Here is a 24140-nt window from a genome sequence, read left to right as displayed (position 1 = left end):
AAAAAAAAAACGTTATCTGGACATTGGTATACTGTACAAATATACTGGTTCCATCAGTTTACTACGGGAATGTGTACGAACTATACGTTATCCATATGCTATACGTATTCCCCTTTTCGAGCTTAGATGTTACGTCATACAGCTACAGGATGTCTGACATACGTCAGCTATACGTTATATACGTCCATCTGTATGCGAAATCCTGACCGTCTATATACATTTCCCTGTTTCATACGGAAAGTACGTACAGATGGAACCCTTATACGGAAAATATTATAAATCATACCTTTTCAATTATACGTTTACTGTTGGATGTTACCTATAATCATACGTTGTCCAGAAAGTACAGGATTTACACATGTAACCTACGGTTTTACATACGTCACATATGTTTTATTTTTTAATCTGTGTATAACAAAAAGTGTTCAACAAGGAAGATGATCAACCTGAAGCATCAGAAAAGTTATATATTTATATTTTATCTATAAGCTTTGAAATAGGTCAATTCCGCGATAAGTGACCCTACGAAGGAAAAAATTGAAGTTTCACCTTGGTCTATATAAGTATTAAAATTCATTTTTAAGAATGCTGAATTTTTCATATATGAACAAGATGATACCAACGTTGATTTGTAGATGGCTCTGCAGGAGGTAAAATATGGCCACTTTCATGTCGCAGAATATCGTACCTACATTTGGATTTTAACACAAAGTTTTTTCGTGCTAATTCCTGTAGGTAAGTGAAGATCGCGTATGGTATTTATTAAGATAATGTTTGTGTTTGCATCAGTGACATTGTTTTGCACATAATCTAATAATAGCAAGAAAATGATAATAATTTATTTATTCAAGTACGCTGTCGTGTAAGTCACAAGAAAACATAAATAAGTTTATGTATTTGTATACATAATTAAACAAAAAATCTGTTATTCTAAATTTTCTCCATTTGGACGGACAGTATACCCTAATCAAAGGCCGTGCAGAAAGTCCCGAAATAATACGTGTAACTCTTTTAAATACAAAATATAATATGTCGTGTAAGTCACATTTCTTTCCTTGTCGTGCAATTCACATTATGCGTGTCGTGTAAGTCACATTTTGTTGCAATATTACTACATTGCCAATAGTAGCTAACTGCAGTGAAACGTATAAATAGTGAATTGATAACTCAATTAATGTATTAAGTGCCATGTTTAGTGTAAGAGAATGAAAGATAAGGACGATAAAAGCAATATTATGAAGTATGAGTGTAAAATGTACTTGACTGGAATATAAATGTAACAATGAAAGGTTAAACAATATAAATCAATGTGATCTAGAAAGAAGTTTTAAAAAACGTGACAGGAAGTATCTACTGTCTCTGGAACAATGCGGCATATGTGGTTCCGAAGTTTCTAGTTTCAGCTACTTTTAATACTATTATTGGTATTCTCGTACTCTTTCGTTGTTTTGGAAACATGCTTGTAAATTAGAATTTATTGGCTTTAGGCATCTAAAGCTCAGGCCGGTATAGGACGGAGGTGGGCATGTGGGAAAGGATTCGATCAGATCTATTGAATGGTTATCATCTCGGCATTTGCCTGGTGTGAATGAGGAACACCTCAGTCAGGATTGCCAGCTATATGTTTTAAACCCGCAACCTACCGTGCCAAATCTAACACGCTACTACTCTGTCACGCTTCCTTGGTAGAAAACATACTTACTCAAACGAAAATATGTAAGTCACAACAAAGTTTACTCTAAGATTATGAAATTAGGACATGCCAGATGTGTTACACTTGTCTTTTCTATTGCATTTTCAGATATGCCTAGTTCAGAAGCTGAATGGAAGCGGAAATAGATAGAGAAGTTGAAAAGAATGATATTACATCAAATGTATTTTTGTGGAAATTACTGTTTTATGTACCAAGAAAAGATACAAACCGGTCACTGGATATCACACAGTTGTACTACGTAAACTGCAATAATATATTTTCCTGAAGAAAAGGAAACCACAGAATATGATTCGTGCGTAATTATATCTGATTGTATGCATCAAGATATGTTTCCATTTGCTTATTTCAAGTCTACACTCATGGAAAATTTTGAAGGGTGTCATCCGGGTTTTCCGATCAACAATGTGAATTATCAGTCGGATGATGGTGCACAACATTATTCACTTTGTTCAATAACATTGCAGAAAGTTTAAATGCCTTGGCATTTTTCATCTACGAACTATTTAAAAGTCTCTCAAAGATAAATTGATCCTCAATCTGCTTTATAATTTATTGAGAGAGCACGCAAGTTATGTCCGAACATTAATGTAATATACTGTAGTAAAGAGTATTACTTCTAAAATTTATGCGCCAATGGAAACATCATAAGAAAGAAATATGTAATATTCCAAAAACACGAAAGTAGCACTACTTTCATTGTGTTTTGGCATATACTATTGAATGTTGTCTCATTTAAGATATTTCTTCACCACGAAGGAAGTACGATTTCATTCCAGAACTGTTCATTGGCACATGTGATGGGAACAAACGCAGCGAAGAAGTGATGGAAATACTCTACTGGAGACAGGGTATTATTACCCTTCGCCGAAAAAGAACTATTAAATATTTGTTAGATGTGCAGAAAAGAATCAGGACAACTGTATGTCACATTTCTTCGCCATTACCATCAAGATAAAGAATTTTATTGGCCGCAACAGAAAGATTAGGCCTATGTTGCATTTAACAGACGTCGATCACAGATATAAATTAGAATTTGACAAATTTTGCTGCAATAAAAGAACTGTTAACTTCTTGTTTTGTCTGTTAACAGTTTATCCTTTTATCTCTCTAAATCATTAGTGCCACTCTATCCGCCAATAGATTTTGGAAGTGTAATTAAACGAAGACATAATGTTAGACTTGTCGTGTAAGTCACAAATTTATGTCGTGTACGTCACGTTATATTTGTGGCATATATTTTAAAATAAATACAGAAAATATAATAATTTTCTTTTGGTCTTGTAGCTTGGTATCTACTTAATATATGTAAAAAGTTTTAGTTTTCTTGCAACAATAGAAGAACAGAATTTTCATATAGTTAACCGTTATTCAAAACACCATGTCTCCTACTGTCGTGTAAGTCACGTATATATTTAGAGACTTGTTTCAGCCATTTTGTTTACATATTTAAATGCTGCAAATAAAAATGAATGAAGGACTTATTGCCCCTTATTTATAACCTAAAATTTACCCATGAAAATATCTTATAAATTTTCTAATGCATAATAGTTACTGCCGTCTGGCGTCTGTTGTCGTGTAAGTCACAAATTGAATTAGCCAATAATAGAAAAAAATACTAGTTTTCGAAATGTGGATGTAAAGAAGAATAAATAAAATTAGCCAGGTCAAACAGTAAATGAAAATGTAATGAAATGAAAGTTTGAATTTTACGTCCCACGGATATGCCGGTTAGGCTAAAGGAGACGGTGATAATGAGTAATGAATGAAATGGTGGAATGAAGAAAGTGGGAAGAAACGGGAAAACCCCGAATAAACCCACGCACACGGTGTTTGTCCACCGCAAAGTTCACTTGGCGGAATCAGGGTTTGAACCCGAGACCCCTAGCACTAGAGGTGAACGCTCTACCACTGAGCCACCGCGGCCCCCTCAAACAGTAAACGAATGAGGATGTGTGAGAAAGAGTAGGGGATAAACAAACACTTTCAGATGTAACTAAAAAGGGGATGAAAAACTGGCTATGAAGGAACTGTAGGCCCTCATAATAAGGGGCGACCTAAATATGTATTGTAACAAGAAAAAGAGGAGAACGACGCAATAGGCTACGGTTGATGACGATATTGAAACAGAAAATTCGTACGTGAAAGTGAAGAATGAAGCTGAAAATCATTTATAATAAATACAAAAAATCAGTTTCTTTTTCTTCTGAAAAAATACTAACAAAGATTACTTAACAGTTGTAGGTTTGCGTAAAATTTACCTCCAAATATATTCTAACCATATTAAGTAACAGAGAAAAAACATCTTTAGAAAGAGATTTGAAAACTTTACTTACGTTTCAGCTTTTTGACAGCGACAATGGTAATTCCTGAGCGTCCATGTAGAGATTCTGCCCGTGCAACGAACACCCTGCCGAAAGTTCCTTTCCCAATTTCTGGTCCTAGATGCAAATTTGAGTAACTGATCTCAAACTCGTCAGCTTCACCTCGCTCTCTAGCCTCCTGAATACATAAAGAAATGTGTGTATTAAGTTTCAGATTCATTGAAATTTCTCGGAAAAAATGCTACAATCATAAACATATATTTAGAAAAAGGCAACAATGCTTGTTTATGTTAGCTTTCGACAACGTAGATGTGTTTTCCTCAGACAAACGTTCATATCTATTCTGCCAAAATTTAGCGATAAGTATACATTGATTGATTGAATACGGTTCAATGGTAACGTTTTCTATGATGCTATTTAAATTTTCTGGAATGTAATTTCTAGTGCAACGTCAAACATTTACGCTTTTAGGCTAAAGGACACAGAAGAATAATGAAAATAAGTTTTAATCAAAGGGCAGGTGGAATAATAATGTAGAAGCAAACGAGAGAGCCCACAGACACGATGTTGTTCACTTCAGACTCGCCGGGAAGCAACCATGTACTCCTGGCACTAGAGTTAAACGCTGTACCACTAAGTAACCATGCACCCGGAGAGCCTATTTGTCTCTGTTACGATACAGCTTGTGGCTGATTATATGCTGTACATTAAAAATTTAAAATAAAACATAACAAAAGTGTATGTCGAATTGAAGTTCTACATACTAAGGGCTTGAAATAATACAAAAGAAAAACTATAAAAAAATAAATACAGAAATCCCAAAAACCTAAATAAGAAATAATAAAATATTAAATATACAAGAAAATAACTCAAAAATATAACAATAGTGGCACATTACAGAAATTATCTAAAAAGAAAATCCTATGAGAACATTAACTACTTAAAGGGACTTTCCAAGTAAGATAGTGAAATCAGTCCTTGATCCAAATGGGATCGCTATTGGCCCAAAAGGTTACCCTTGACTTAAAACTACCTCCAAAAAAAAGACCCCCTACCTCTCCCCTTTCCGAATTATCGTATCATACATGCTCAAAATTGATTTTTTTTTATTTTAGTGGGGGTGGTCGAAAAATTTTGAAAGTTTCACATTGTAGAAACTATCTAGATGTAAATGTGTAATTTTTCCAAACCCATCGATGCGTATTTTCTTTATTTTTGCGTGTTGAAAGTTTCAAAAAATAATAAATAAATAAATTAAATAAATAAATTAAATAAATAAATAAATAAATAAATAAATAATTTTTGGAGAGGACATGTCGCTGATTTTTTAGTTAAAAAATTTGTTTTACCCTTAGGTACAATATTTTTTTTCGGAGCTTGGAAGTGATGGCAACATTGTCAAATAGAAATAAAACTGAAAACACTGTTTTTCGCACAGTTTTCCCACCATTTTAGGGCCGTCAAGGTAAAGGCTCCTTCCATTTGGATCAATGGGCCGATTTCACTATCTTATTAGGAAAGACCGTTTTACGAATAAAAATGGCAATACCGTCACTAAAAACCGTATTAGCTCTTAAAATATGACTAAATGTTCTCTGAAGGCTGTGTATTCTGGACATTGAACAAGAATGTGCCGAATATTCAGTAGAACGATACATCTTCACAAATACCAGTATTTGGTTAAGTGTATGCTATTATTGTTTGAGCGTTGAACAATATTAAAAGAATTTTAGGAATGATCCAAAAATAGTGGATCAAAGTATTGCGATTTAGGTCAACAATTTTACCCATTTTACCTTCCCTTCCGTTCACTGTATCGTTCTTTCTGAATATCTGGAAGTTAGTATTAACCAATAGTAAAAGTATGTTCAAAGCCATAAGAATCGGCGATGCAAGGGGGCAGAGACAAACTGAGAATCATAGGCATCACCCTACTAGATTGAAATGAGAGCCTATTATATCAATATGTTTAAAAATGTATTTGGCATTGTTTATATGGTTAACGAATATCTCTTTATCTTCTAGACCATAAAAGTATCTCACATACTTGCGTAAAAGATTAATTACAAATGTTTTCAAAAATTTTAAACTATTTTTTTTTTCATATTGACACACACTGTTTATAATTGGCATTATCATTTTAATTGACAACACTCATAAATTGGAGCTTTATTTATTTATGTAATGACTTTAAATACCTACGTGTCTTCTTTTTTAAAAAAGAAAACTTCTCGTATTTGAAAAATTCAAAGAAACACATTTTCACTCATTAGTACGCCTTTTCACAAAGTAAAGCCTAATCTAAAAGTAACTTTGTAACAAGATTAAATAAGTTAAACTCTTCGAGTAATTGACATAATCTTGTTCCCGTGGAATTACCCTCAGTTATCTAGTTTCATCTCGTATTTGTATTGCTCATATTCTTTCTTAATCATTCATTTCATCCGTATCTTTTCGTACTTTCATTTAATTTCTAAATCAATGTTTACACAAAAATGTTCCTCAGCTAACAGAAATAGTCGAGTGGTCTAAACTTAATTCATTAAGCCGACAGTAGCCAAGACATATCTGTTGCTAGTTAGAATCCTATTCTAGGCGTAACTCCCTATTTTAAGAAGGTAAAAAAGAACATTATATCGTTTTGAAACTTTTAAGCATTAAGACTCTTGTGCAGACATTCTACCATAACTAAGAGTATACTGTTGAAACCAAAAGGGATACGCCCACTTCCGGACCACCCTGTAGAGTATATAAAATGAAAGTGACTATGTTTGTGACTTGAACTCTTGAACCATCCGACCGATCTCTATCAAATTTTCACCATAGATGAGGTTCGGGCCTGGGATGGATTTTATAATTTCACCTTGACAGTACAACGTAGGAGAACAGGAGGATAGATATATATATACATATAAAACGACCGAAGATAATCGATATTATAGCACGGCCAACAAGAGATGGTCTCTGACGTTTCTTACCCCATGCGATGAGACATTGCAGCCCCTACTTTGATACCAGTGTTACCAACCACGATTACTCTGTCTTATACCATTAATTAAATTGGCACTACAGTTGCACCGATAAAAACCTTGACACGCGAGTAGTGGCAATGTCACTGCGAGCTGTCAGAGACGTTCTCTTACTGGACACACTATAGTGTCGAATCCATAGTTTTCGGGGTCGCTGAGATAAACTTCCGATGCCGTTTAAATCCAAACTCAGGCCCGCAACTAGGGAGATGGATTATATCGAGTGATTCCGTTAGTCCGTACCAGGCCTTTAAATCGAAAACGGTCCAAGATATGTACAAACTGAAAAGCATGTATCCCATTAGTTGCAAAGGACAACAGAGCGAAGTAAAAAGTTTCGCCCCAGGGTCCTCCACAGGGTCCCAGACGGGGTCCAACTCAAAATTGTCAAATGGAAAGAGGGGTCAAGTTGTATATCGCTTGAAAGCTCTTGTAAAAAGAAAGAAGCTACAACAAGTCCCGATTCTCTACGATCACCCTATGCAACATGGCGGCTTGTCAAAATGTCATCAAAATTTGCATTGAAAACAATATGGCCACTGTAAGCTGCCAGCCCCACCAACTGTTTTGCATATCAAAATGTAAATATAGTAATTTACATATATAATTAATTTAATTTAAAAGCCAAATTAAGTAGTAATTTTAATTATATTAGGATTAATTAAGATATAAATAGGTATAAATAGAAGTATTTATATTCAAAAATGGTATTCATATTAGAGTTCAAGCGTATTACTTAAAAAAAAAAATCTGTCTAAGAAGCACTCATCTTCACAAAATTTCAACTTTCACATCACACAACAGGAAAATTCGAGAAACCAAGAGTTCAATAACCTTTGAGCTAACATAGTTGCTAACCTAAAGTAAGGGGCATGTCCAAAAAGAAGCAGGTTTACAACGTATATTCTATAAGGAACAGAAATCAGAGAAATAAAATGAAGTTAGAAGCATTGACTAGCAACTATTGTTACTTCCAAACTCAACTCTATTGTTTGCGGGTACACACTTTAATGCTAAATTTTTGTGACAATAGGTGTGAAAAATCCAATTTGACCTGTATTTTCACACCTCTGAGAAAAAACGTTAGGTAAAGTTTGGTTGGTAAGCGAGTCTGACCGAAGAAAAAAAAGAAAATATAGCATTTATGTCAGAAGTACCAGATTTAAAGAGTATATTATTAATAAGTAATATTTAATATTAAAATGTTCTTGGAAATTCCGATACCAGTTAAGAAAAATGTTTTACGCGACCCTGCCTCGTATTTTGATTCCCGCATGCTTCAAATTCACTCGAAAACATTTTTCTCAGCCACCCCTGGAGGGTGTCGAGTGGTATGTCTGGGCGCTGGAGAGCAGACGACTCACTTCCTGAGAGGGATTTTTTTTTGTTCGCCTAATCTCAAAAAAGATGACAACTCCAAGGACCTACAAAAAAAAGTAAATTACTCATATACTTTATTATAGGTGTGATTATTATTTGTTGTGTAAACATTTCATAGTCAATTTAAAAAAAAATGTAAAAGGAAAAACAGAAGCAGACAGGTAAACCATTTCCCGCCTGCAAGAAAGTAATTTTAGAACCTGCCACTAGAGTGCACTAAACATCAGAGACACAAAACGTCTGCTTGGACATTCCTAACGGGTCTCCACGACTGGTAAACAAGATAGAAAATCGTGATTTAATAAAATTGTAATAATTGTTTGGTATAAAAGACATACCGGGGTTGTGTGGATGAACTCTAAGTGTACGTATAGATACAGAAAATGGAGCGACAGTATGTAAATTTTGAATTATTTACAAATTTGTCAAAATGTTACCGGCTCAACGCGGGTGGCACATCACAAAGGGGAAAAGGTCAACAACCCCAAAAACAATGAAGGTAAAGAGTGTCTCTACGACTTTTGAGAGACAACCAGCGGAAGTAAATACTGAAGCTCAAGGGGTAAAGAGTTAGTTCTTAGTTAACCAACGGTCCGTCCACCTCAAGTACATAATCATTCTCGTGGGAAGCTGTGTTTAGTTCTGATTATAAAGTGCGGTCCAGATAGTGTATAATTAATGCTTTGATTGAAACGCCGAAAAATCTCAACAAAGTGTTTCACTATTAAAAACAATAATTATAATAATAATAACTATCAATTACTATTGATTATCGTTACTTTTCAGAAAATTAATTTTGTTTGATAACCGCTAGTGAAATTCAATCAATAGATTAACATGAAACTTGAATCAGGTGAAGTGTAATGAACAGTGTAACTACTAGCCTATTGTTGTGTTTCATCTTGTGTTCGTTCGGCGTTATTAATTCTTGATAGACAGGAAGACAAAATCTCAGGGCGAGAAGGACTTCGCTATAAATGCCTGAAAAAAAAAACAAAAAAAACACCATGCTAACCTAGTAAATGGAAGGTGGTAACATCAAAGATCTCGAAGAGAGAAAATCACATCGTCCAGAAGATTAATACAAGAAAAAAACCATCGAAAGCAGTAGCGTGTTACTGGAGTGACGAAGACTAATTCCCGAAGAGAAGAGGACTACATACAGTGAAGGTGTAGTGACAATGACAGTGAAAATAGAAATTCTTTTTTTTTTTAAAAAAAAAAAAAAGGGCTTAACATAAAATGCACACATGATCGATAGATCCCCGTTATTTTCTTACAAAAATCAGTTTTTGTGTTTAAAAGATGTATAGTGTTTGTTAGTGTCCGTGATTTAGTGTTCAATAAAATAGATATTCGTAAGTCTATCTTGGAGTGGTAATCTTTTAGATGTCCATGTTCCTGGAGGTAGAGGTGAGTACCATTGTATATTTGCTTATCTCTGTTTCAGATGTGCTGCTTGGCCGGGTCTAGGAGAGGCTGTGAACACTCTTTCCCAGTCTTCATTTAAATTTTTATCTGATGATAGAAGATCCTCTGGTAAGGGGATGGCAAAGAAAATTAGTTCTAAAGGCCATAACCAGGGGAAGTCGTCAAAGAGGCAAGACGACTATAAAATATGAACTCACGTGGGAGGAGGATATTGATTTCTGTAAAAGAATATTAAAATTAATTATCTAAATATTTTTCTTGGTTCAACTGTGTCAAATTTCTTATGAAATCCAATTCTAGTTTTAATTTTTTTTTTGTTTTTTTTTCTTGGTTAAGCATTTTATCTTATATCTGCTAAGGGAATTACAGGTGTCAATATTTCCTCCACCCATCTCCCATATGCTGGAAATTTGAGAATATATTCTTTGTGATGACTTCAGGTGACCATGCAAACGCATTCATCCAGCTTTGAGCATGAGAGAACCCTTTACATAAGGACTATCCGGAGCGATGCCCTTAACACCACCCCTATAAATCTGAAACGGGCAGCCAGACGGAAAAACTGAAAAACAAGTGTCACATAATGTTCAAGAGACAACAGATCAAAGTGAAAAGTTTCGCCCCAGGGTCCCAGACGGGGTCCAACTAAAAATTGTCAAATGGAAAGAGGGGTCAAGTGGTATATCGCTTGAAAGCTCTTGTAAAAAGAAAGAAGATGCAGCAAGTCGCGATTCTCTACGATAACCCTAAGCAACATGGCGGCGGGTAAAAATGTCATCAAAATATGCATTGAAAACAATATGGCCACCCCTATAAATCTGAAACGGGCAGCCAGACGGAAAAACTGTAAAACAAGTGTCACATGATGTTCAAAGGACAACAGATCGAAGTAAAAAGTTTCGCTCCAGGGTCCCGCACAGGGTCCCAGACGGGGTCCAATTCGAAATTGTCAAATAGAAAGAGGGGTCAAGTGGTATATCACTTGAAAGCTTTTGTAAAAAGAAAGAAGCTACAACAAATCCCGATTCGCTACAATCACCCAATGCAACATGGCGGCGGGTCAAAATGTCATCAAAAGTTGCATTGAAATGAATGTGAAAAAACACATATTCCAATGGAATTAACAGTAAAAACATCTGTTTTCACTTTGCTTGCACAGAATTCTTCGAGATTTGGAACGAGGCAAGTATGATCTACCAATGTTTCCTGCATCTGTTTTGTAAGAGGTTTTGGGCTCTTCCCAGATCTTGACCTTGGTGTCCGCACAGGATGTGTGTTTGAAAGCCCTTTGTCGGTAGTTGTGATGTTGCTTCTTAGGGTGGCCTCTCACCTCCCAGACCTCCGACACTATGGGATCAAGGAAATTGAACACTGTATCCTCCCGACTGGCTAGTGCAGCGGACGAAATATTTTGGCCGTATGCACTACGCGATGATTTGTTTCCATGATGCATACCATAACTCTCCAGGGTACAGCAATTATACGGAACATTCCCCTGGGACAAGTTGTTTTGTACCATTTGCCCGCATTCATCACAGAACCCAAAACGGCAGTATAAATAGATCTGTATTTTGGACTTGCCGTGTGCTATCCAATGACGTATAAATCTTGCCAATCCCCGAGTGTCGCGTTGCGATCCTCTCCGCGTTATTGTGTTATTTCCGTTGGAGAATGCATTTCCCCCAATTCCCGACTTAGATTTGAATGATGTCACAGCCTGGTTCGTCTGTATAACTATCTTAAACTCAATGTTCCTCAGTAACAACAGGCGAATAATGGGATTGACGCAAGGTTCCATCCCTGCCCTGCGTCGTGTAAAAGTGAAATTCATGAGACATGAGTGTCGTGAAACGTTTAACTTCAAATGAAATACCGAAATGAGTAAACATACACATCTTTGATAACGATTACTGCAACTGGATTGTGCTGTTTGCTGGTTTATGTTTGTTGTACAAAGCATATGCCTTTCGAGAAAAACGGTCGCAGACAACCTTGAATTGAAAGGCACGAACGTGAGGTACGCTGGAACACAGTTTGTTCCACAGTAAGTTCAGTAGGCTTTGCTGAAGGGTCGTTAGTACGAATTGTAGTGAACTACTTGTGCTGTGCAAAAGTAATACACACTACGAATTGTTTTGTGTGCGTGTGCGTGTGTGTGTGTGTGTGTGTGTGTGTGTGTGTGTGTGTGTGTCAAAAGGCTTCCATTTCATTGTAGAAGGTGGCACGTACTACCCTAATATTATGTGTTAGTGCAGTGTCGGTTAAAGATAGCATTGTATTCGAACAATGCCATATACGATCGGGGAGGCATTTGACATGTTAATGGTGTTAGGGAAATGAAGACAAAACTATAGAGCTGCAGCCCGAATTTATAACCCAAGGTTCCCACAGCGACAATCAATTTCTCATAATGTACTTCGACGGTTAGCAAATCGTCTGAAACAAACAGGGCGTATACCTCCTCAATATCGGGGTCACAAACATGCTCCAATTGTAGATGACAACGATGTCGTTATTGATGTTTTGGCTGCTGTCGAAGTAGGTCCTAATGCATCCTCAAGAGATATTGCCCGGGATCGCGGAATTAGTCAAACAAGTGTACTGCGTATACTGTGGAAGCATAAACGCCACCCGTGTCATATCTCCTTGTGTCTGGTGCTAACAGATGCCGACCGTACTAAGCGCCTCCAGTTTTGTAATTGGGCCCGTCAGAAACTGAGGACAAACCCAACGTTTTTCAGTATGTACGTGCTGTGGACAGACGAAGCAATATTTACAAGTGATGGTCATGTCGACCTACACAATGCGCATTATTGGGCTGCGGAGAATCCGCACTGGACGCTACAGATTGACCGACAAAGACGTTGGAGCATCAATGTGTGGGGTAGTATCATTGGAACACATGTAATTGGGCCCTGGTTTATTGATGAAAATTTAACGTCGGCTCTGTTCCATCAATTCTTGACAGAACATCTACTGCAACTGCTGGAAAACATCCCACTTCATGTGCGGCGTAATATGTGGATGCAATTGGATGGTTGTCCAGCACATGTTGCTCGTATATGCAGAGGTGCAATAAATACTTTATTTCCACACCGTTGGTTAGGAAGAGGGTCCAATACTCCTTTCCCTCCTCGCTCTCCAGACCTTACGTGCATGGACTATTATGTCTGGGGTCGACTCAAGGAGCTTGTTTACACGAATAGACCAACTACACCAGAAGATATGAGGCAACGTATAATGGCCGCATTTCAAAGCATAGGAGAGGCAGAGCTTGAAGCTGTGGGCTATAATTATTATCGCCGTCTGGACCGTTGTCTTGCTGTACATGGACGAAAATTTCGGTAAAACGTGATGTAAAACGTGCTGTGTGAAGTACACATCTGTTACATTACGGACAGCAGCCGCATTACATAAATATGAAATATTCTTTGTATGTGATGCGATGGTAAATTAATTCTTAGAACAACGTTAGACGTTTCAATATAATACGCTTACCTGTCCACCATAACGCTTCCATTTCCATACTGTGTATGTTACAAGTGTTTACTACGAGACGAGACAAGACAATACTTTTCAGTAGTGTCACGAAAGAGGACTGAACAGTCTCTGTAGTATTGTACCCGGAAAACGTATGTTATCAAGGAAATATAGCTGTTCAAAATGTTCAAAGTCTTCCCTCCACCTCAATCAAACAACTGCTAATTTGGAGGTGGACCCTGCCTGGATATCTAGAACTGGTTACCGTGGTATGTTGTACTTTTGAAATAATGAGACACTTGTTTTTCAGTTTTTACGTCTGGCTGCCATTTCAGATTTATAGGGGATGGCTATATTTTTTTCAATGCAATTTTTGATGACATTTTGACCCGCCGCCATGTTGCTTAAGGTGATCGTAGAGAATCGGGACTTGTTGTAGCTTCTTTCCTTTTACAAGAGCTTTCAAACGATATACCACTTGACCCCTCTTTCCATATGACAATTTTGAGTTGAACCCGTCTGGGACCCTGCGGGGGACCCTGGGACGAAACTTTTTACTTCGCTCTGTTGTCCTTTGCAACAAATAGGATAAATGTTTTTCAGTTTATGCATATCTCGGACCGTTTTCGATTTAAAGGCCTGGCACGGACTAACGGAATCACCCGATATATGATCGAAAATAACCGATGTTAGTATCGAATTGATACTTTTTTGGGTTCCTAAGTTGATTGGTGATAGTTTTGGTGCTCTCCATGTCCAAAATGAAACGGATACTCCCCGTGCGAAGAACGGATGTTGTACCAGTTTGAAATATTTTGTATTTTAAGTACCGTTATACGTTCACAGTGTGAATAATTCGTTACATTTTAATATGCTAATGAAAAAATGTGAGAATCTACAAAAATCCCGAAGACTTGCCCCCCACCCTTCACCCAGCAAATCCTGAAAATGAAATGAAATCTTTGAGTTTTACATCCCACAGTTATGCGGTAGGCTAAAGGAGACGGTGATGATGAGTAATGAATGAAATGGTGGAATGAAGAAAGTGGGAGGAAACGGGAGGACCTCGAGAAAACCCACGCACACGGTATTTGTCCACCACAAAGTTCACTTGGAAGGGGGGGCTGGGATCGAACCCGGGACCCCAAGCACCAGAGGTGAACGCTCTACCACTGAGCCACCGCGGCCCCCCAGCAAATCCTGAATTGAAGACACTGTGTTGTGATATAATTTTGCTGTGAATTGCGTGTTGTGAAATTACGTATTAAAATATACAGAAATCCAACAGCTAATGAAGTATTGCCGCACCGACTTCGAAAGGCGGGAGAAAGAGTCCAATAATCTTATTATTAAATGTCTGAGAGGCGCCTTTGGTTTCTCAGTTATTGAAGCTTTCCATTGCAGCGATGTGATTCGCCTAAAAACAAAAACGTCGTAAATCTCTCTACTCAAATGAATAACATCCCATGTCCTTTGTCTTGGAATGCTATTCTATTCAGCTGAACTTAGTTCTTATCGAAAATAAGATTTTGAGTTGAACGCAGGCTGTAATATTATGAAAGCTCTTGGAACATAGATGCTGATGGATAAAGACAACATACTGTCCGAAAAAACATACTGTCGAGTTAGGATGCTTTTCGATTCAGATCCTTAGTTGAGGTTAAGAAATAAAGTGAAAATAAGTTTTATTTCTATACGACTTGAAGAATAAAATGAATCATGTACATTTACACGGATCTTGTTTCTGCTTCCCTTATAACTTTTGCTCTATATACATATATTAAAAAAAGGAATGTATGGAGTAACTATGAAACAGTTGATCTGCAGTGTTTCTTTCAAGCACACAAGCTAGGGGTCCTCCGGAGTTTAAAACCATCCTTCCTTCCCTCTGCTTGAGCAAAGGTAAATTAAACAGCAATGACGTGTCACTCTTGCTCAGTATACGTCTCTTAGCAAATATTATCCCAGCGTAGTTCCCGCACATCTTGATTCTGCTTTGCCGGACAAAATTTTCCTGATAAAAAATCTGTTCAACTGGAGGCAGGAGTGTATTTAGGTACGTGGTCTAGAAACGGAAACGAAGTCAGAAATTCTGAAAGCAAATAACTGGAGGAAATTACAAGTTTTCTTTCATAGTTGAATGTATTTTAACCTCCAAGTTTGCTTAAAACCACTGTATAATTCAATTTGAAGTTGTTGGCTTTTTTTTTCTTTCTTTTTAAATATATCTCACGCTAGTCTGGAAAAGATATTTCCTTTTGGTGCCTTGGATGACAGACCTCATCATCATAAAAACCCTCTGAAAAAATCCTTATTTTTTTTTTCGATCAGCTAGGCCTTTGGTCTTGCAAGATTTATATCTTCATTCTAGCACAAAAGAATGAAAAGTTGAGGTGGGGCGGAAAATGTATTTTATCCGCTGTAACACTTGGGGATGTTAGCTAGTTTGTACTACTAATAGAGGGCTATGTAAAATGATGCTGATACCCTATTGTTCATATAGTATATAATAATAGCACCACATAAACAAGTTTAAAATATCACAGAATAAACGCTGATTGTAAACTGCCCAAACGATGTCCATAAGGTCAGGATTTCAACTGTTTTTCCAGGTTTGGATAAAGTGCAAGACAAATCGGTGTTTAATCACTAATGTTGGTATGTCTATATAATAATAATAATAATAATAATAATAATAATAATAATAATAATAATAATAATAATAATAATAATAATAATAATAATAATAATAATAATAATTTGGATAAATATAGTAGTGAATACTGCTTGAAAAATGTAGGAATAAGAGTACCGATATATAGTGTAAAAAGTAGATCGACTATAATCGTGGGACGTAAAACTCAAAGATTTTATTTCGTTTTTTCAAAACGCGAAATATTGAGAAGAGTGACAATGCCTTACAACAATTTAAAATGAACGTTGGTAGAAATAACAGAGATTTCTTGCAAAATTTAAGCTGTTTTAAGTTTGCCACAAAGGATACAACTGTCAATCTAAACTTTATGGTTATTATGTATCTTCAGAATTTCTTTAGTAATATCTTTTATTTAAGGAACCCAATCTTTGATATTGAAATATGGCAACAAGCGACCAGGATTTTTGCGTGTCGAATGTGCAATTTTAAGCAAGGTTGACTCATTCTTTTAAATGATAGTTAAATCAAGCTTTAATTTTCATAGTTCTGTAAATGGTATTTTATGAAACTAGCCTTTTTTTTTAAACTTTAATTTTGTTTTATAAATTAGTTTGAACCTTAAACATTTGAATATATTAACCTTCTGACAAGGGTCTGAACCTCCTCTAATATTTATTCTATAGTACAAATTTTCTGGTCTGTCTGAAGAGATTATATAATGGTTTAAACATAGTGTATTTTTGCCTATGAGGTGTTCACAGCACTTAAGAAAGAGATTTATTATTATTAATATTTTAAATTCTCACAGGTCGAAATTGTCATGAATTTCTTTGTACACGTTGATCTGAAATGCAATTAATAGAGTCAGTTGCTGAAAATTCAATACTTCGAAGAAAGAATCAACAAGAACGACAGAAAATACTCACGTTTTCAAAGTTCACCTTCGTTAAGAATTAATAATAAACTAGAGACCTATAAGAGAAACCTTCAGCTGCTAACAGGACACTGTTGACTCTTTACTTTTGACATTTACTTTTATGTTGTTGATAAATATTAAATAAGGTTCGTAATGATTTCTTATATTCGAATGATTGGTGGAAAATATAACATATTTTTGTAGTTACTCTCTCTCTTTATTAAATTTATTTCTTCCTCTTATCATTCTTTAACACTTCTTTTGTAATTTTGTGTTGTGTTTTTTTCTTATTTCATTCAAACTATAATCTGTTGTTAGCATTTTCGTTTTTTGATGTCACTGTTTTATTAAACGGAATAAAGGGTAAATCGGCTTTACATCAAAAGAAAAAGAATTTGGTTCAATTATATATATTTTTGTTTGTATGTTTCATTTATATTTCTTTCACAGATCATTGGGCATAACCTACTAAAGAAAACTAAGTTCTTTTGAAACAAACAAGGAAAAACGAGAAAGAAAAGAAAATAATTTTTTCTTGTAGTAGCCTATATATATAGGTTTTCTTTTTGTATAAGGGTTATTGAACTTTTAATTTTTATACCAAACTACCATTACCGTTGTGTTAGAACGGCACAACAGAAGTAAATGACATGTTTACGTCTGATCAGTATATGCAGTGTAGACCTTTTATCTTGAAAGGAACTTGTAACTTTCAAACTAATAGATTTAAAAACACTGAAATTTTGTAGAATATAGCTATCAATAAAGAAACATTATCTGATATAGTCCCCAAAACTACTATATTAACAATATTAACTAACTTTATGGCCTATGGAATTCGAAAGTTCAATGCTGTGTTCACAAAAGCACTCCATTGACTTCTATCCTTGTGTAAATGGATCAAGTTCCTACTTTGTATTCCTATTTCTGCGAGATCGATCTTAATATTACCCCCATCTGAACTTAGGTCTTCGTACTTATCGTTTCCCCGACTAATTTCTAGTTAAAACTTTGAAATCGTTAATATTTCCTTCCACTCTCGCTACATGTCCTGACCACGTCAGCTTCCAATAAGGGTAACCAAGAAAGTTATTCGTTTTTTCACCCACTACCTTTGAACATCGATATGTAACCTAAGACCTACTGAAAGATAAAAACTAGTTCCCATCAGCATCGACGACCTTCTGGCAACGTTCTGGAAGGCCAGAACCTGGTGCACCGTGAAGTGAAGAAGGTATCAAGTGCATTTTGCACATCTACTAGCGATTTGAGCTGGCGTCTTCTAAGGTGATTGTCCAAGGAATGGAACAGGTGATAATCGGACAGTGCAATGTCCGGTGATTATGGTGCATGCAATAGTAATTCCAAATCAAGGCGTAGAATGGTGTTCCGGGTCATCCTAGACACGTGAAGCTTAGAATTATGCTGTAACAGGAAAACCCCTTTGCAAGTCAGAAATGCTGGCTTCGGAGTTTTGAGTATTTCTTGAACACGGCTCAACGACTGATAGTACACAGGTGCATTGATGTCCTGACCAGCTGGTAGCACTTCCCGATGCACGATGCTGCGAGCAGTCCACTAAACACACATGAAGACCTTCTTCTGGTGCTGTGCTGGCTTCGGTTGTTTTGGAACCGTTTCTTGGGATACTAACCAATGATGATAGAGCCGTGGAGCTTCGTACAGGACCCACTTCTCATCATATGTCAACACACTGTCCAGAAATGGCTCCTTCCTCAGACAAGACCTCAAACAAACACTGGTGTCTGCTCGCATTACCTTCTGGCCCAGAGTCAAACCATGTGGGACCCATCGACCAAACTTGCAGTGCTTCCCAAGTTAAAAGAGTTGCTGCCGAATGGTTTCTCCACTCACATTGAATTGTAGTGTCAGTTCCTCACATGTCCGGCTACTGTACGCCTCAATTGCTGCGTTTTGTACGTGTGTTGGTCTTCCGGCACATGGTGCGCCTTTGAGTGTTTCGTCACTTTCCTTAAACTTGTTAAAACACCGCTGCACTGTGCGTGTAGTCATGACACCCTCACTAAAGGCCTGGCATATCTTCCATGCCGCTGCAGCGGCGTTTGACCCCAGCTTGAGCTCGTACAGTCACGAAAGAAAGTATTCTTCAGTTGAGAAAATTTCTTTCCTAATAACTCAAGAATAAATTAACCTATTAGAGTACCTATTTTGGCAAGTTATGAAATTATAACTATTCTAAGGATAACGACAAAAACATCCAGATTAATTCAATTGTTCCCGAGTTATTGGGAAAAGACGATTTGACAACTGAAGAATACTTTCTTTACCGTGTGTACAACATACACGCCTTATGGTGCTCTGTGGAAGTCCCGTGTTCACTCTGTCCTTACGCAAGTTCACGTTGTAACTGAACTACCACAGCCAGGTAGTATGTTGGATGTACCCACCCCAACAACTGACTTTCACCTTATCTCAATTCGCATTCAACCCACGGTGTGAGGGCCAATTAAACATAGACCTCAAAAAAGCGACAGAACTTTCTTGATTACCTTTATAGATTTGATGACTCAATAATGTTCGGTAAACGGTATAAATTATGTAGTTCCTCGTTATTAAGTTTCCGTCTTTCTCCACTCCCGTTCCTCTTGGGTCCTAATATTCGTCTCAGGGTCGTGTTCTTAAATATTTTCAGTCTACGTTCTTTCCTCAGAGTAAGCGACCATGTTTCGCAACCATACATAACAAACGCTTCAAATTCCTAGACGGAATTTTCGACGACAAAAGATTTTGAACGGAATATAAGACGAATTCTCTGCTTTTAGTTTCTTCGTGAATATGGTTTTCGTCTCTTAATATTGATCCTAGATATTTGAAAGTATCCAATTTATGGAAGTATTATTTGATATTTTGAAACACCCATAATTTGAAGTATTACGATCCCCACGACCTTCCATATTTTTAGATTTATCTGCATTTACTTCTAAACTCATATCCCTGCGAACGTTTAATAATATAACCAAACCTAACTCAAGTTATATTTTATCATATAAAATTACTTGAAACTATCACATTATTCAACTCTACATATTAAACGAAAACTTACAATACTACATTTATTATTCACTTTTATAAACTAAGGAAGCTACAATATCGCAAACAATCCATTTTGAAGGCATCTACTACAATAATATCGTAAGTAAGACGAACTGTGCAGTACATATTTAAGGGATATACGTGCCAAATACTACGATGATGGCATAATGTATTTCGAATGGGTAGAACGAAAGGTACAAGGAGTTGGAAATTTACTTTTTTCAAAAGTTCTACAGTATTCGAAAATGTTCTTAGGCAAATATGACGTGCAACCACAGAGTTGTTTTTCGAAAGACAATCACGTTTTCAGGAAAATGACATCACAGTCCATTCGGTTGTTCATATATAAACTTGTACTATCACGATATCCACTGGTTTTCCAGTTTAGCTGTACAAAGCTCAAGTCACTTTGGCTACGGTCTTTGATATTTCACTTTTCACTGGTATTACAACATTGTTCTCAGTCTTCATGCCATCCGAGTAAAATGTTGTATAATTTTTCGACTTTGTTTGATATTTTTCTGACTCAAACTCACTATGTTTACTTTAGATTTATCCATTTCCGCTTTAAAATTTTCAAGTTTACCTGCACACAATAAAGTTCGTACGTTCCAGGTTCCTATGCTGAAATGAAGTTATTATTATTTTCTCCTTTGATGATCCTACCAGGAGTAGTCCCCACCAGGAGATCAGAACGGGGGATTATTTTATCTCCGGAATATTTCACTTCAGGAAGAACTATTATTGCGTTTATTCTCCTTCTTCATCTCTCCTAGGGAAATTATTGTGGTAGTATATCGATTTTCTTTCCATATTTCCATGGCTTTGAATACCTTGTTTTCATCCACCTTTCAGGACAGTTTCACGTCCTAAGGACAAAACGGTGCCCTGATCTCTACTCACTCATTCGCCCTCCGAGGGGACCGTTAACATCTGGTGTATACTGACTCTTTGTCCCGGGAGTCAGTCGGAACCACCTACGTTGGCCATCTAATGAGTTTCCCCGCTTTCTCTTGCAAGGAAGTGTAATTTGGGATTTTTCTTCATTTAGAATGAGACTCGAAGGCATTGCTAAAACTTTGATTAAAGTAACAATCACTAGTTTTTATTCTGGTAGAGATTCTGGAACACACTCTCGATTCCGGGGAATAGTTTTGAAAAAAAAAAACAACCTAATATCCTTTCTTCCTTCTTTCTCATGTCCAACTTTTCAGTTTCTTGATCTAATCTTATAACATATACCTTCAATATCCTGTCGTTTATTTGATTTATATATTAATGTAAATGAATATCTTTTTTAAAATATTTTATGAATCCTAAACACTGCGGAAGTAGGACTTATTATTTCTTTCCAAAACCTAGTTTAAAATATTTATGTAGTTCATTATACTAAATATTCTATGTAAGCCATATGTGTTTTCTTTTCTTCATTAAAATTTATATCTCATTTCATTCACTTCAATTTAATTTTGTAAAAGTCTGTTAGTAGTGAATAAATGGTCGTATTCAATATATTCTATATCCTCTTTCTTGTATAACAAAATAACTACGTCATGCAATGTAAAGGAATGTTTCTTTCCTTCAAACGTAATGAAAAGAGATATGCAAGTTTTTTTCCCCTTTTTTGCTCCTCATTTCATAATTTTACACTAGATTCCATCATCTCGTGCATATTTTGCCCACCAATTCTTCCAATACATCTGGAATTTATACAAATGTAATGTTGCAAACAGATCAAGAAAAAGTCTCACTAAATCATGGGTAAAAATTCACAAGCATCCAGCTAGATATAGATTAAAACTTATTTCGAACTTCTAATAAGAATTAAGCCCTCCTTTTGTTGTTCCATTTTGCTCTAATACTTAAAGAGTATTAATGGTATTTACAATTAGTCTATTACATTTTATATTAATTAGATTAGACAAGACTATAAATAACAAACTTTGGTATAAATTAAAGATTGACAATATTTGATTGTGCACTTCTAGTGTGAAAGGATTCTCGTTCTATTTCAGGGCATTCGTTTGTGGTGTTGATATTGTATTTGTAGGTTCTTTCCTTTCCTCTAATTTTCTCATTCGGTCAGTTTATCAACAGTGACTTACTTTATACAAAATTATTATTTGACTACTTCAGCACACAAAACAGAATAGTGGTATGATCAACCAGCTTCATTTTATTTTGAAAGCAACAATTACCAATTTTATCCGAAAAATCATTAAATTAATAACCTTGTTCGTATGTTCGTTTCTGAGATTTTTAAAGTAATAGTTTCAGTCTTACTTCATACAGTAAGTGAATTAAAAGTAGCCTTACAGTTATTTCATTATTGATTTAATGTTTTAGATCTAGTTTTTCCATAAGAACAATTCCACACAAGTATTATACAGGGTGAGTCAAAATAAGTGTTACAAGCCAATAACTCGCGAACTATACATCATATAAGAAAAATATTAAGATGCAATGTACAATACAGAGGGGCCTAAGAAATGAATCAAACATTAGGTTTCCTTCGCCCCCCCATTTCGGGGGGAGGGGGTGAACGTGAAATTTTCAAATGGGAACATAGGTCGAGTGATACCTCGTTCGAAAGAGCTTGAAAAATTGAACAATTTTTGTAGGAAACAATTTTTTATATGGGACACCGTTTTCAAGATAGAACCCAAAATTGGTCCTGTAGCAGATAAAATTTCCAGTACTTAAAAATCGGAAACTGCTAAGTAGAAAAACATGAAACAAAAAATGAAAAAGGCAAACACCATAGGCAACGTGGAATGGTGTTGTCGTGGTGCCCCAGGGCCCCATCATGGGGCCCGGGGACCAATTTTAAAATTTCAAATCTGAATATAGGTCGAGTGATACCTTGTTTGATAGATTATGGAAAACCCAACAGCTTAGTAAAAAAAAAATGTTTTGATTTCGGGCAAGCCTGTTGCAAAATGGCCGCCGAAAATGGTTCCACATTCAGATAGAAAGTGCATTGTTCACACTGAGTGTTACAAGCCAATATCCCGCGAATTATTGCATCAAATAAAAAGTGATAAGAGTCAATGTACAATACAAAGAGGCCTAAAAATATGTCGAACACGAGGTTCCATCATCATACTGTAAGTGAATAACAAGTAAAATGCTCGGGGGCAAAATCGACCTATAAGGGTTAACATAATAATAATAAGAAGAAGAAGAAGGATACTACTACGAAAAATAATAATAAAACTAATAATAATAATAATAATAATAATAATAATAATAATAATAATAATAATAATAATAATAATATGAATGAAAACAATAAGACAATGAATAATACTAATACGTTTGCGCAAAGAGACGTCGTTCCTCAATCACTACAATCGTATGAGAAAGGGATAGGAAGGTACCTATTAGGCCCTACTTGTAGGCAACATATCAACATGTGCCCAGTTAGAGTAAGGAAAGCCCGTCAACGTCATTGCCTGGGGAATGGAACCGATAGCCTTCGGAACATAGTACAACGATAACGGTGTATATTGCATTCACACAGGGGACGGGGAATGTGATTTTCATTGTTCTACTGAGAACATTTGAATATACCTGTGTGTTGTTTGTTCATGCAGTGTGAATAGTATGGTATTATTTTTTCTTGTTGAGTAGTAGTGTTCAACGTAAAATCATCATTGATGTTACATTGCCTAGCTGTTAGTGAGAGTGTTAGTGACTTAAAGGGAAGGGGCAGTGTGAATATTGTAGGTAGGGACTGTAGTTGTGTGTTGAACGGTTCAAAAGCGTAGAAAGAACGGGTTATCAACTTTGGTGATAAGTTTTCCGTACAGGGAAACGAACACTATCGCATTAATATTATTAGTTTGGGTAGCGTTTGAATAGACCAATGGCGGTGTTTGATCATTGTGTAGATATGTTGCTGGTGTTGGGCGAATGTAGAAGAAACTATCGTAACGCGGCACGAATGTATGCAATGCGCTAGCCCCAACGCCAACAAACATCTCACATGGCATTTCTGCGATTGGAGAGACGTTTGCGGCAACATGGTAGTCTTGTCCGGGGACGAGGTATTGGTCGTTACCGCTCTGCAACCAATGAAGAACGTGCAACAGGAATATTAGCAGCAGTGCATGTAGACCCACATGTTACCACGAGA

The 24140-nt window shown here is 36.2% G+C and overlaps 1 protein-coding gene across 1 annotated transcript in view; it reads right to left on the bottom strand.

Moving 5' to 3' along the window:
- The window catches only part of LOC145671288 (uncharacterized), a 1722162-nt gene that overhangs the window by 136559 nt on the left and 1561463 nt on the right, over positions 1 to 24140 (bottom strand). Inside the window, exon 11 of the mRNA XM_081740242.1 lies at positions 4048 to 4213. Within this exon, the coding sequence (XP_081596368.1) occupies positions 4048 to 4213 (166 nt within the window). The remainder of the gene's footprint in view (positions 1 to 4047; positions 4214 to 24140) is intronic.

Source organism: Thermobia domestica, chromosome 15, assembly GCF_964235325.1.
Source record: "Thermobia domestica chromosome 15, izTheDome1.hap1.1, whole genome shotgun sequence".
Lineage (NCBI taxonomy): Eukaryota > Metazoa > Arthropoda > Insecta > Zygentoma > Lepismatidae > Thermobia > Thermobia domestica.
This window is presented reverse-complemented; position numbering and strand designations above follow the sequence as displayed.